The 14,064-nt window shown below is 39.0% G+C and overlaps 1 protein-coding gene across 3 annotated transcripts in view; it reads left to right on the top strand.

The window, feature by feature from the left end:
• ATM (ATM serine/threonine kinase) overlaps positions 1-14,064 on the top strand; it is a 52,637-nt gene that overhangs the window by 11,582 nt on the left and 26,991 nt on the right. For 2 of the 3 annotated variants that reach the window (XM_081197609.1, XM_081197611.1), the window contains exons 14-29: positions 176-301; positions 615-704; positions 1,689-1,857; positions 2,365-2,564; positions 2,852-2,934; positions 3,021-3,164; positions 4,340-4,415; positions 4,517-4,647; positions 5,536-5,656; positions 6,474-6,650; positions 7,074-7,234; positions 7,450-7,696; positions 8,840-8,958; positions 10,818-10,944; positions 11,377-11,576; positions 12,186-12,360. In XM_081197609.1, the coding sequence (XP_081053735.1) occupies positions 176-301; positions 615-704; positions 1,689-1,857; positions 2,365-2,564; positions 2,852-2,934; positions 3,021-3,164; positions 4,340-4,415; positions 4,517-4,647; positions 5,536-5,656; positions 6,474-6,650; positions 7,074-7,234; positions 7,450-7,696; positions 8,840-8,958; positions 10,818-10,944; positions 11,377-11,576; positions 12,186-12,360 (2,346 nt within the window). The remainder of the gene's footprint in view (positions 1-175; positions 302-614; positions 705-1,688; positions 1,858-2,364; positions 2,565-2,851; positions 2,935-3,020; positions 3,165-4,339; positions 4,416-4,516; positions 4,648-5,535; positions 5,657-6,473; positions 6,651-7,073; positions 7,235-7,449; positions 7,697-8,839; positions 8,959-10,817; positions 10,945-11,376; positions 11,577-12,185; positions 12,361-14,064) is intronic. The other variant, XM_081197610.1, reaches the window with a different exon arrangement.

Here is a 14,064-nt window from a genome sequence, read left to right as displayed (position 1 = left end):
AGGAAATGTTAGTAGAGACAAAGTTACTCATCTTTGTATGGTTGATTGCCTTAGCAAAAGCTAAAAGTTGAGTTTCTTTAGCATGATTAGACTTGAATGTAGATGGAATGCAATAAAAGCAATATATGTCTGAGACAGTTCCTTAATTCTTTGCATTTTCTTTTTATTTGCACAGTCTCTTATTCATTATGTGGGAGAAACTATTCATCAGTCTAAAAACAAGCTAAATGAAGATTCTAGGATCGTTTCATTAAGGACGTTAATAGGACAGTGTGTTAGTTGCGCATGTAATTGTAAGCAGGTAAGATACTTGTTGATCTTTCAGTCTATGCCACAGTTAAGAAATGCTGAAATCCTTGTACTTTAAGCCAGCTAGGTCCCTTTTGCAGCAAACCTATTTCTCCAATCAGTTTAATAATTTGTAATCATGTACAGTATAGGTGTATGTATGCACACAGAATTTTTATTAGTTCAGTTTCAAATGAATATAGCAGTAGCTAATTTTAGTTAGTTTTAAAGTGATTGGTTATGTTTTCCATGCCTAGTTAAAGTGATTAAATCCTGTTTTGGGGGATGTGTTCGATAATTAGTATATATTGGGTTTGTTTTGACAGAACAGCCCAAGAAAGATCCTGTCTGGAATTTTCTTGCAATTGTTAACCTCAAAACTGATGAATGATCTTGTAGACATTTGCAAACATCTGGTGAGTAGTTATAGTGTATGGCATGACTTCCTCATCACAGTTTATTTTGGACAACAAAAAGTGTATAACATAAGCAGATATTTCACTTGAAAACAGACAAAACATGCTGGTTTTGACCTTTTCTTATGCCTATTGAGAGTGAAGAATATAGCCAAACCAATTTGCTCTATGCACATTGCAATGCTCCCCCCCCCACTCCGCCATTAAACACCAGTGTTGCATGTATCCTGCTTCACACTTACTTTCTCTGTTGTTTCTCTTTCCCCTTGCTAGTTTATCTTCCTTCTCCTTCAACTCTGCCCTACCTTTGGCACCCTTGTTATTAATGGTGGGGGCCAAGCCACTGCTAGCACTGCACTGCTATGCTCCCTTCTGGCTAAGCTGAACCATCTTGGGGTTATTGCTTGAATCTCTCTATTTCTTCTAGAGAGACAGTAAAAATTAAGACTGAATGAGTGTTGTATACCATTAGGTTTGACAAATGTGATATTGTCCATTATCTTCCATGACTGTAACTCTCACGTTAACAATAATACAATACAGTGGGCTTCTGGATCAGTTACAGAGACATTGGTGTGGATCTCTAATCTCTGAATAGCTTGAGATTTGTGTAGCTGAGGGAGTATTTCTCTTGAATAAATTTCTCTGCCAGTTGAGGTCAATCTGGACTCCTCAGTTGTGAGTTTTGTCTCTCTGTTTTACTTAAATTACAAAGTGAAACGGAGGTCCTCCTCAGTAAAAGTCCCAGCCCCATAAGGAACTAAGCAGTATCAAACAGTGATCTTCCACAGGACAGCGGTGCCACATTTACCGGAACAATCAGAAGTCACATTTTTCTGGTTTGTATACAGGTGGTGCAGTTTTTATATACTGAAATGTACACAGAACTCTCAGTTAAGAGAATTTTAAGCTTTTTCTATAAAGTAACGAGTTTATTGTAAGAAAGATGCGATTAAAGAATTCCAAATAAATAACTTCTCTTAGATGTTTTCTACTGGGCGGATAAGTGAAGCTGGAGAAGTGGATTTAATGGAAGATGATCCGGAAGAGAGTAGGATGGAAGGAGAAAATCCGACCACGTCAGATCTTTTTGATGATCACTCTGCTGAAGCTGGTGATGTAAATGAGGGTGGAGAGTTGCAAACTTTGACAGGTATCTTTAAATTGCTTTCTGTATTGTTTTGTGATAACTAAATGGTTTTAAAAGTTTTTGAGGGTACCATTCCAACTTAGTTTGGTCTGCAATATAGTTTTCAGCTCAAAAATTGTGTTTGTCTCTTTGTGTGTTGGTAAGATACATTTTCTCAATGAATTTATTTCTAAACATATGGATCTAATTAGGTTTTTTGATAAAATGCTGATTTAAACATGGTTTTTCACAAGGAATTAAAAATATAATCTACAATTAGTGCATAAATGTGTCACAATGGATTTACCACCGAGCACATGTAAAATTGATAGAGATATGATTTTGATTGATTTGTCCATCCCTAGTCCAGGAACACTAATTTACTGTTGCATATGTCTACGTGTGCCTTCAGATACTTGGGTATGTCTGCCAGGAGACTAGTAGTTATGGCTTCCTGGCATATATCCGCTGAATGTTTGGAAGTTCATGTCTTATATTTTTTTATTTAACGCTACACTGTTTTATGTACAGGTGCCATAAGCCCATTGTCAGAAGAACATTTGGCAAAGCAGGACTTGTTGCTCCTTGATACTTTAAAGTTCTTGTGTATAGCGGCCACAGCAACCCCAGTGCAAACTGTTTGCTTTAGAGCGTCTGAAATTTGGAAGAAACTCTTGATGCTAATTGAGGAAAACATGTTTGATTATATTAAGCCGCAGCATCTGCATGTAGTGAGTATGAAAAGTCACTCTGCTGTGTTAAGTAGTCTTTGGCTAACTGTTCTAGCAACAGGTGGAGGATCTTGAAACCTTAACATCATGTAGGCGTTTTATAAACAATTCTGCTGCTGTGTGATTTTAGCCAGTGATAAGCTTTGTTCTACATTAAAATATATACAAAACCTATAAACCAAGCATGAATATACAAGTATGCAGCCTAATTTATATGGAATTTAAAATGTTTGATATAAATGAATAAAAACATTAGGAAAACTTTTAAAAAATGTGTTTTGTTCTAGTACTTAGTCTTGTTGAAGGAACTCCCCAGTGAAGAAAACCCCTTGCCAGATGACCACCTTGTCTCCCTTCTCAAGCCTCTTTCGTAAGAGAATCTTGTTTTTAATGAAATAACTGTGACATCAATATTTTGCAGATACATTTTCTCAACGTTTCTCTTTTTTCCTACAGGGATATATGTCCCTTTTATCGTCGAGATCAAGAAGTTTGCTCAGCAATTTTATATACTCTCCTTCCTATGGTGACCGCCTTGGGTGCTGCCAGAACAAATACTGAAGCCCTGGGTCCACTTTTAACTGTTGTTGCAGCATTTTGGTATGATAAGCATATTTTCACATGCAGTTAATTTCATGGTCATAAACCTGTCAGCTGTAGCAATTGTTGGATCACATGGTCTTTTGCATTTGCTCCCTCCCGCCACCCTTCTTGGGTCAGTAAGTGTAAGTAGTTATCATGAAAGGGATTTCTTGGACCTATACAAACTGATGCCTTGCCCTGTCTTACTGTTTTTTGCTCCCTGTAGCTTGGGTTCTGGCTTGTATATACATTTTTTTGTCTGATTTCAGAGTCTCTTTGTTTTGCTGTTTTGTGTCTGATTTTCCTTTCCTTCTTTGGTTTGTTGCAATAAAAAAAAGCCAGACTTGCAAGGGAGGGAAGAGTTCAGTTAAATTCTTCCAACTTGCAATTTTGCCTGTGACTGCTAGGTAAAGGTAAAGGTACCCCTGCCCGTATGGGCCAGTCGTGTCCGACTCTAGGGTTGTGTGCCCATCTCACTTAAGAGGCCGGGGGCCAGCGCTATCCGCGTGGCCAGCGTGATGAAGCTGCTCTGGCAAGCCGGCACCAGCGCAGCACACGGAAACACCGTTTACCTTCCTGCTATAAAGCGGTACCTATTTATCTACTTGTACTTCGTGCTTTCGAACTGCTAGGTGGGCAGGAGCTGGGACCGTGACTGCTAGAGGGAGCTAAATACTATCCTTGGTATCAGCTCATATAGGCCCAAGAAATCCTGTTCATGGTATCAACGGTCTTATTGATTGAACATACTCTTCCATATTTTTTATTATGTATGTATGTTATTTCTATATGAAATATTTGTGTTTGTTCTTTCAGTGCCTCCAATCTGGTTTCCAAGGATATGCTCTATTTTTTTAACTGTATTTATATTTATAAAATTTTATAACATTTCTCAAAGTATACTAGTCTTAAGTGCCCTCAGCGTAATGTGTATTAGTTGTGAATGGTGTAAGGAATGAATGTTTAGTTCAGACAAGAACACTTTGCTTCCAGGAAGGAAGCAGCAGGCAACATTAGCTTGAACAGAAAGTTGTTGTTCATATTATCAGTTCTTGAACTCTGCATAAATTAAAAACTAGCCAAGAAGTTTTGAAGCATGGAAATAAATACTTCTTTCTTATTCTGAGTGATCTGCCAAAAGTATTGACTTCTTTGCCTCTTTGAAATTTATCATAAAATATTGTTTGTTCCAGGCAATTAGCAAATAAAGGAAAATACACAGCTCCCGTAAGAATTGCCTTAGTGAATTGTATGAAAGCCTTACTTCAGGTAAGTCAGTGGCTAGAAATATTTAAACAAAAGATTTTTGTTGGCTCTCCCAAGTTCCATAAAAATGTAGTGTTAACATTTTCTCTCTTTCCCCCCACCAGGTGGATCCTCATTCAAAGTGGGCCGTGCTTGATGTTAATGGTGAAGAACTCCCTGTGCGCGATGCTTTCCCCCACTTCCTCGCAGATAGCAGTTTTCAAGTTTGCATGATTGCAGCTAAATCAATAAGCAGGTATGCCTTTGTGGTTTAATTATTTGACATAAAGGTAGCATACAAAAATTCAGAATTGCTTAGCGTTTTTTCTTTACCATCTCCCAGAAAGACGTTCAAGTAGAAGTTAAACAGTCTAAGCACCAGTTCAAAACCATGCTTGCTGTTTCTCATATATTTCTTTAGTTAGGGATATTCTCAAAGATATATGGTAGGACTGGATATCCAGCTTCTACCTCTCTTCTGTCACAAGAGACTAGGGCCCTGCGGGACTTGACATCTTTCCGCAGGGCCTGCAAGACAGAGCTGTTCCACCAGGCCTTTGGTCAGGGCACAGCCTGACTCCCTCCTTTGGCAATCTTTACAGAACTTAAGCTTAATGGTTGCCATCAATTGGATTTTAATTAATTTTTATAATGAAATGTTTTTAGAATGTTGCAATATTTTATTGTTGTTAGCCACCCTGAGCCCGGCTTCGGCTGGGGTGGGCGGGATATAAATAAAAATTATTATTATTATTATTATTATTATTATTATTATTATTATTATTATTATTATTACTTTGTTGCTAACTGCAAGAGAAATAGATACTATTGACAAAATGCCAAATATCTAGTTCAGAAGTTTACAAGAAACCTTTAAAGAAAATGATGGGAGATAGCTCTTAAACAGCTGGACTATGAGGTGTATATCTTTGATGGAAGCCCCCTGCTTTTTCTTTTTGCTATGCAAACTCATTCCCTCTGGGAAGGGATTCAAAGTGACGATTGCTTAATCACAAACGTAGGGGGGCACCCCCAAGAACCACAGAAGGGTTCTCAAAATTAAATGCCTTTAAGGCTTTATTTTAGAAAACAGAGAATGTTGTAAATCATTCTAATTTTATTTTTCTCCCTGCTTGATCCTAAGTTTGTTTCAAGATGTGAAGCTGAGAGATTCAACTGGCTTACTGAATGCTCTTCCACTGAAGCTCCAGCAAAGGGCTTTTGAGAACTTGTATCTCACAGTTCAAGAAGGAACAAAGAAATTGGTAATACATTCCCCCCCCCCCAGCACACATACACATTTCCACTGTAACATTTTCTCTTACTCATTGGAAGTTGTTGTTGGGTGTCCTTTTTAACCATTTCCCCCCCAATCCACTGAAGTTTAGTTGGATTTGCCTGTTTTTAAGTCTTTGCTTCTAATTAATCTTCCAACTAGGTAATACAATAAATTGAATATATTTCCATTCACTTACCAGGTGCACAGGCTACATAGTGACTTAAATGAAGTTGTTTCATTAGTTGTGCTGTTACTGGAAAAGAACTATCATGTTTAAGAGTAATGCTAAGGTTTATTATTATTATTATTATTATTATTATTATTATTATTAATATCATTAGTCTACTTTGTGTTAAACATTTCAGATTTGTTGTGCTGAACCCCTCTTGTACATTTTTTCTTTGATTAAATGTTCCTTTTCGCTGTGGCCTTTAATTTCATCAGATAAACTATTGTATTTATCTCTACAATTTTAACACAGCTTCACTCTGCAAGCTTTCCTGGAATAGGGGTCTTGAGTGTTTGCTTCACTCAAAAACAATGGTGCTCTTATCTCATTTAATTGGTATGTGTGGGTTAAGCGTAAGGGGAAAATCATGCTTAGGTTTTGCATGAGGCCTGTAAACTTCCAGTAGGAAAACATAAAAATGATTGCTGCAAAGTAGACCTATTGGATTATTTCTGACATCTCAATTTCAGGATCGTATTTTAATAAAATATAAATGGTTGAGGGAATTTTTTAATTATATCTATCACTTAAATATATTAAAAGTTCGTCTTCATTCAGTGTTTTCTTCTTACAGGCACATGGCTCTGTGAACCAAGAGAATCTTCCTGATGAAGAGTATAATCGAAAATCAGTTCTTCTTATGTTAATAACGATGATTTTACGCTGCAGTCCTGTGTGTGAAAAGCAGGCACTGTTTGCAGTTTTCCAGTGTGTAAAAGAGAATGGATTAGAGCCTCACCTTGTAAGGAAGGTATGGGAAAGCACACAGTTAAAAACTCTAAATGAACGTGCAGGGCTTAAAAAAAACTTCAAACACTTTTCAAAGAATTTCCGTATTACTTAGATTTGAACCCATAAAAATGTCCATGGTTTTGTGGTTCTGTATAAAATGGTTGTAATAAATAGGTCTGAGCCACTACTCGTTTTTCTCCATAGTGTTAATTCCTGGTAGAAGCTTTAGTTCATAGACACTGCCGTCAATCGCACATCAATAGTTAATGGTTTACTGTGATCACATCTTTTACTCTTTCCTCCTACTTTGTGGAGGAAACAAACCACATTCCTTGGCTTAGCATTACACCCAAATTAGGGATATGTGAACGAAGCCACTATGAGTTGTTATAGTTACTACCAGTGGTGGTCTCATTTGGAATTGCCCTTTTTTTGAATGTAGGTATTGGAAAGAATTCCTGGTACTCTTGGATACAGAAGTGTGGAAGATTTCATGAATACACACTTAGATTATCTTGTTCACCAATGGCTGAACTGCAGCTACAGCCTTTCGGATTTTCCATATTCATTATTGAATTACCGTACTTTGGATGAGTTCTACAGGTATGCTTCTAAATTACGTTTGTGTGATTCCCCCACTATTTATCTGGAAACACTCAAAATATTTAGTAGCGATATGCCAGGTGCCACATTTTGTGTTTTATTGGTTGAAGCAGCATATTCTCAGAAAGATGCATAGTTTTTGAATTACAATACCAATATTTTGGAATAGCCCCCTCAATTGTTTTGCCGTAATTAAAGAAAATCCTTAATTTTAGATCCTGCTACAAAGTTTTGATTCCACAACTGGTTGTTAAGCAACAGTTTGAAGAGGTTACATCCATTGCTAACAAGATTGAAAGAGGGACGCAACAGCTCTTGGCACATTGTTTCCCCAAAATACTTGCCAACATCCTCCCTTATTTTGCCTATGAAAATCATGAAGATGGTGAGTTTGCGCAAAAGAAAAAGACAGCTCATGAAGTCTATGAGAGGCTGAAAGATGACAACTTGTTAGGAAAACAGGTACTTTTTTTATAAACTTGCTGGAATTCCTAGACGATTCTCCTAAAATGCTTTGTGTTCTGCTGTTTGGCTTAAGAGGCATCCAGCGCTTACTGGGGTTTGTGTCCCTTCCCATTGCACAGAAGCCAGTAAGGCTTTTGACTTAGCCCCCTCTTGCCGTTAGCTCTGCTAGCTCTTTTGTATTCACTTCCTACCTTGCAGGAGAGCAGAAGATACATTCCTCTTCTCGTTTTTCTGCTTCATAGCTCAGGCCTTCCTTCCCCAACTTAGTTTTTCTAACTCTTCCCCTCCCTCAATGCCTCTCCTCAATGGCTCCTTCAGGGAAACATGCTACCAACAAAGATGTAAAAGCATGTGAGACTGCTTAGAAGCCATGCAGCAGTGTGCTGTTCAGTAGCAAGCAACTCTGACTCTGAACCAACCTTTCATGAGCAGCCAAGAATACCCATCTTGGATTGCAGTAACACTGCAGCTCTAAACCCTGTTAATCCTGGCCGTAGTTGAGATGAGGGCAGGCATATTCTCATACGGATTCCCCCCACCCCCCAGTTTTAGATGGCTGAGGTCTGGATCACCCCACGGAGCTTAATTGATGTGCAACCCCTGTAAAATGGGAGAAAGCAACAAATGTGGGATAGGAACCAAAAGCAGTTTGCTGATTAGCCACCAGATGGTGCAGGAGAACAATCTAAGGGCAGCCTCACCTTTTGCCTTTTTGAAAAGGAGGCGCTTAAAGAGGTTTTTTTGGAATTTGGGATAAATGTTAATCTGTGCCATCCACCCCCAATGGGAAAGTTGCCTTAAATGAACTTTCCTCCCAGCTTGTTTTAAGGATGCTTTGCTGGGGTAGGTTGTTGCTCTTGGGGAGAAATGGAAGGTGCCCCCTGTTCATGCATCAGACAGAGTATTGCTTTAAAGAACCTCCTCCTTCATAGGAAGCAATTCATAAACAAAATAATAGTAATGAGGAGGAGGAGATCATACGCACGGTGGTAGGCAAGTAGGTAAGCTATCCAGTTTTTGAGTTTAATACTTTTGAATATAACAGCATGGAGACTGACAGGATGTGTAATAACCAGCCTTGTATTGTATTTCACATTTAAAATAAAACTAAACCTGTGTTGTTTTGTTTTGTTTTTACAGCTGATTGACAATTTATTTCATAGTAATTTACCAGAAATTGTAGTGGAGGTATTGATGACACTGCATGAGTCAGTCGGTATCGCAGCACAAGAAGATTCTGATCTAACAAGATTTACAGGGTACAGTTTCCCATCCTCTGCCAGTTATAACACGTTGGTTATTTAACCTTTGTAAGCAAATATTTAAGAAATGGGGATGGTATGTAGTGGTTTGATGGTCTGACAAACTGTTTTCTATTTGAGAAAGTGGTGAGTTAGTAATAGTACCTTAAGAACAGGAAAATCTGTTAATCGCATGAACCTACACATAGCATTAGGTCGTAAAATTCACTTGTAGTTCATGGGGATGCCCACCACTGAGAAAAGGTGATGGCTCAAAGAAGCAGAGGCTAGACGCTCCTGGTTGCAAGGCAACTTGGAAGGAGACCAGGGTGTGGGTTCAGAACCATGGATAGTGCTCCTGTAGGTGAATCCAAACATTCAAGTTGTTTCAGTGCAGAGCAACTGGATGCCCACCCACTTAGTGCTGCCTCCTGGCTGATTGAATGGCTGGTGCCTTCCACTGTAGCTCCTTCAGAATAATTGGGTTTCCAGCTGTGGGTATCTCTGTTGATCACCCAAGGATTTTGTTGGATCAGCCATAAGAATCCAGTGGCAGAGGTCTCTCATTGGGGGAATCAGGGTAGCCTCCTGTGTCTACAGACTCACAAGGGAAGAACCAGAGAGTAGAGATATCTCCTGAGAACTGCAGGTGCCAGAGGACTCTGCCTCTAAGGAGCCTGGGTGCAGGGTCATGGCGTGACCTTTATCTTTTTGATATTTGTATGTACACGGAAAGAAATTATGTTAGTGCTCTTGTCACAACTGCCCATTTCCCCCAAAGTAAGCCTTCCCTGTTGGGTACTAGGGTATCTCTGGGTAGGACTGTGTTCCTCCAACTGCTTGAAGGCAGGAACTGTTGATGCTGCAAAGGAAGTTGATGAATTTCTCTCTCTTGGAGTCTTTTTATTTCTTATCTTTACTTGAAGCAAACATTGCTCTCCAATTGTGATCCTACTTTGCAACTTTTGAGGTCTGTTCACCAGTGACAAAATGCACCATGTGATTGCACAATAGTTTGTGGTCTATCAATGTATAATGTCTTGCTTATAGATATTTCTATGGGTGTTAGCACAGTATGATTCTTCAGTTCCTTTTCTCTAGTTCACAGTGTATAGAAATATATTCATGCACACATTGCAGCATGTGGACACAGAAAGACAAGCAGTCATATTTCCCCAGTGTGCGCTTGGTGTACACACTCATATGTTTGAAATTAAACTGGAGTCTGTCTTTATACTTTCAGCTCAGTGGTGAGTCAGCAAATTGTCCCTAGATAATAAACTGTTATCCAGATTAGATCAGCAGTAGAGAGAGAGAAAAAGAGAGGAGATATAGAGTTGTTGTTGTTGTTGTTTAGCCGTTTAGCCGTGTCTGACTCTTCGTGACCCCATGGACCAGAGCACGCCAGGCACTCCTGTCTTCCACTGCCTCCCACAGTTTGGTCAAACTCATGCTGGTAGCTTCGACAACACTGTCCAACCATCTCGTCCTCTGTCGTCCCCTTCTCCTTGTGCCCTCTATCTTTCCCAACATCAGGGTCTTTTCCAGGGAGTCTTCTCTTCTCATGAGGTGGCCAAAATATTGGAGTCTCAGATATAGAATATATCTGAATATAGAATATAAGATATAGAATAGGTAATATTAAAACACCTATTTAAATACAGCATTTGTCTTTTAAAAGAGGCCCCGTGGAACATGTGTACTCTCTATCCACGGGGCCTCTTTTAAAGGACTCACCCTGTACAAGTTAGTTTGTTTCCTCCCAGCTGAGAAATGAATCAGTATTTCAGTCCAATCTGTTCATATTTCTTTTCACAGAAGATTTTTGTTTGGGGACTCATCAAGGCTTTGAAAGGTTTGCATTTATTTTTTTCCAGGGATCTGGATCCCACTCCTAATCCTCCTCATTTTCCATCACGTGTCATCAAAGCAACATTGGATTACATCAGCAGTTGTCATAAAACAAAATCAAAAGGTCTTGTAGCAATTCTTTCCAAGCACCCTGTAAGTAACTGATTTCAGTTTTGTGACACACATTGTGACCTACATGCAGGTGCTGCTTAAAGAAGAACTACTGGTCTTACCTGAATAGTAGATTTATTAGCCCAATTTGAAGACTTCATCGTCCACTGTAATAAATCTGCAATATCCTGTTTGCTCCTTCCTCTTCTATAATGCCAGCTAGTTTACCCTAATGTCACAATATGGCTCATTTCCTTGTCTCCCTCAAATGTTCACCTGTAATGTCAGGTGGTGGGGAAATGCATGCCATCATGACTTCAGGACAGGGATAAGATGTTGGGGGCAAGGGAGGGAAGGGTAGAATTAGATAGCTGGCTGTCATTTTTCTTTTTAATCATCAGATCTAATTCCAGACCATGTAAAACAGAAAATCCCCAGAGATTACTATCTAATGTTCTATCTTTTTTTCTGCAGGAGTCATTCCAAAAAATCTTATTTGCCATATGTAAGCAAGCATCTGAAACAAATAATATATACAAAAGACATAGAATTATCATGATATATCATTTTTTTGTTCAATTATTACTGGAAAAAATAAAGGATGGTTTAGGAGGAGCATGGGCTTTTGTACTCCGGGATGTGATTTATACTACAATTTACCACATCAGCAACAGGTATGAGTATTATGTACTATTATTATACACATGTCCAGTGTGAAAATACTTCAGTAACTGGGATTGGGCATCATAGCATTTATGGAGTTGCCTTACAATGGTACAGCCCACCTTGTCTATGGCTATCAGCTGTGACTGGTATTTAAAGAGCTCAAGCTCAGGCCTTACTATTCAAGATTCCTATAAATGGAGATTGAACCTTGTCCAATACCAGTAAGTCCAATACCAGTAAACCATGAGCTTGATTGGTGGTTTAAAGTATTAAGCTTTCAAAGACCTTCAATGATACTGTGAGGGACTTTGTCAAAAGCCTTAGTGAAATCAAGATACACTGCATCCATGATATTCTTGTGGAGAATGTGGGTTGGATGAGGTAACTGTTAGGTGGATTTGTAGCTGGTTGACTGAGCGGACTCAAAGAGTCCTCATCATTCTGGGAGAAAGTGGCATTGCTTTCATTTGAGGGAGAGGGAAGACAGGGGAGCATAGGACACTTTCTCCTGTTGTAAAAATCATTTGTACATCACCACCTTGTCTGGATATACTGTGTTGATTAAAGTGTGTATTGTAGCTCCCCTAAGCTGCTTCATTTTTTAAAATGTGTTTTAGGCCTGTTCCTCTCAAAGGGATATCCCTCCGGAGCTTCTTGCTATGTTGTGACCTTCTCAGCCGTGTTTGCCATACAGCAGTAATATATTGTGGAGATGCCCTAGGGAGTCACCTCCATGTTGTTGTGGGGACACTGATTCCCATAGTTGGAGAACAACCTGAAACCCAAGAAGAAGTAAGTTTTAATCAGCTGCACTTGCTAGGCATTTTATGTTTGCTTGATTTAGGTTTACTTGGGTCAGTTTAGAATATGTGTACTCCGCCTTTCCACCTGAGAACACCTAATGAAGCAACCAATATAAATGCAAAAATCAATTAGTAACAGTTTTAAAAGGCAATTACTGTAAACCCACAACTTATTCAGGGGTTATGTTCCAAGGATAGTGCATGGAACAAAAACCGTGTATAGTCAAAACAACGTAGGGAGCAATAGCAGGTGGGATTGCTGAAGTTTTTTCCCCTGGATACCCGCCCTTTTTACCTCTTTAAAAAAAATCCCAAGCACCTAAAGCTGAATACACACGTTAAATGTGTGTAAGTTGCAGGATTACTGTAATAAGGTATGCACAAGAGTATTTTTAAAGCCCCAGGCAATATTCCAAACTTCTGAGATCCCCTCAATCTCAAAATCGTCAGGTTTAGTAGCTGCTGTTTTAAGAAGCACACAACTAATTGCATAGTTTTTTGAATCCTATTGCCATTACATGTGTATGCCCACAAATTTTGGTCACCAGTTATCTTCCTCACTCCTCTGCAAGGAGTAAGATCTTGTCCTTGACCTGTGCTGCATCTCAGACACTCAGTGTGAGATCAGGGATGAATTCCTGTTTCTTCCCCAAGCTTAACTAAATGTCTGCCTTAAATTGCCTTAAATGTCTACTTAATTGGTAGGAAAGTTGAACAACTTAACTATCTGCATTATTTAAATGCTTCTTTTTTTCTTTTTAGGCGAATATGGATAATTATGCTCAAAATGCTTGCCAGTGAAGAAGTAAATTATACAATCAGGGCTCTATGCTTGCTCATCTTAATTATGAGTCTTAGCGTGTCTGTGTCATTAAATCTGTGAGCTGTGGGCTGCAGTATTTGCATTTAGATATATTTAAAGGCAAGAACTGATATGTGTTACGCTAATCTACTGCATATAATTATATTACTAATGTTATAAAATTCTGTTAAATAGTTTTGCTATTTTTTTGCAGCCAGCTGATATATTTAAATGTAAAAGCTGCAGGCTGTGAAAGGCCGTACGTAGTATGTAGAGGAATTTGTGATGTCAGAATAGTTAGTTTGCAGTCAGTCTGAGAAGGTCCATACATAACCTTTGTCACTAACATCTATATTTAAAAAAGTAAAGTAGGAGTGGTCAGGCAGCATGCACTAGCATTCTGTTCGTTTCCTTTAAATCACAGTAAGCCAGCAGCCCTGTCTTATTGTGATGTGCACATGTGGCCACTGTGGATATTTAGATGCTACTTCTGCCTTTCCGCTTTATGCACCGTGAAATCAAAAGCAGGCCTTGGGCTCGTGCACATCATCTTCACTCTTTCCTCTGTTCTGCTCACAGCATATTGAAATGCACATGTGAACTGAGGAATTAACAGCACAGTCCTTGGTATGGTTGCTCAGAAGTAAGTCCCATTGTCTTCAGTGGGCCTTATTGCCTAATAAACCAGGTTAGGATTATAGTTTAAATGTAGGGTCTTCCCTGACATTGGCTATTGAGCCTGATAAACAGGCTCAGCGTCAAAGGAGTGGATGGAAGTGGGGAGTATTTTGCATTCAAATAAGTGCAGGATCTTCTGTTTGGGTATGGGTTTCTGTGCAGTAAGAAAAGAAAATGCGCAAGCCTCTGGCCTGCTCCCAGTCTCACCATGCC

This window comes from Podarcis bocagei (assembly GCF_964188305.1).
Source record: "Podarcis bocagei genome assembly, chromosome: 6".
Classification (NCBI taxonomy): domain Eukaryota; kingdom Metazoa; phylum Chordata; class Lepidosauria; order Squamata; family Lacertidae; genus Podarcis; species Podarcis bocagei.
The sequence above is the reverse complement of the archived record's forward strand: the minus strand, read 5'-3'. Positions and strand labels throughout refer to the sequence as shown.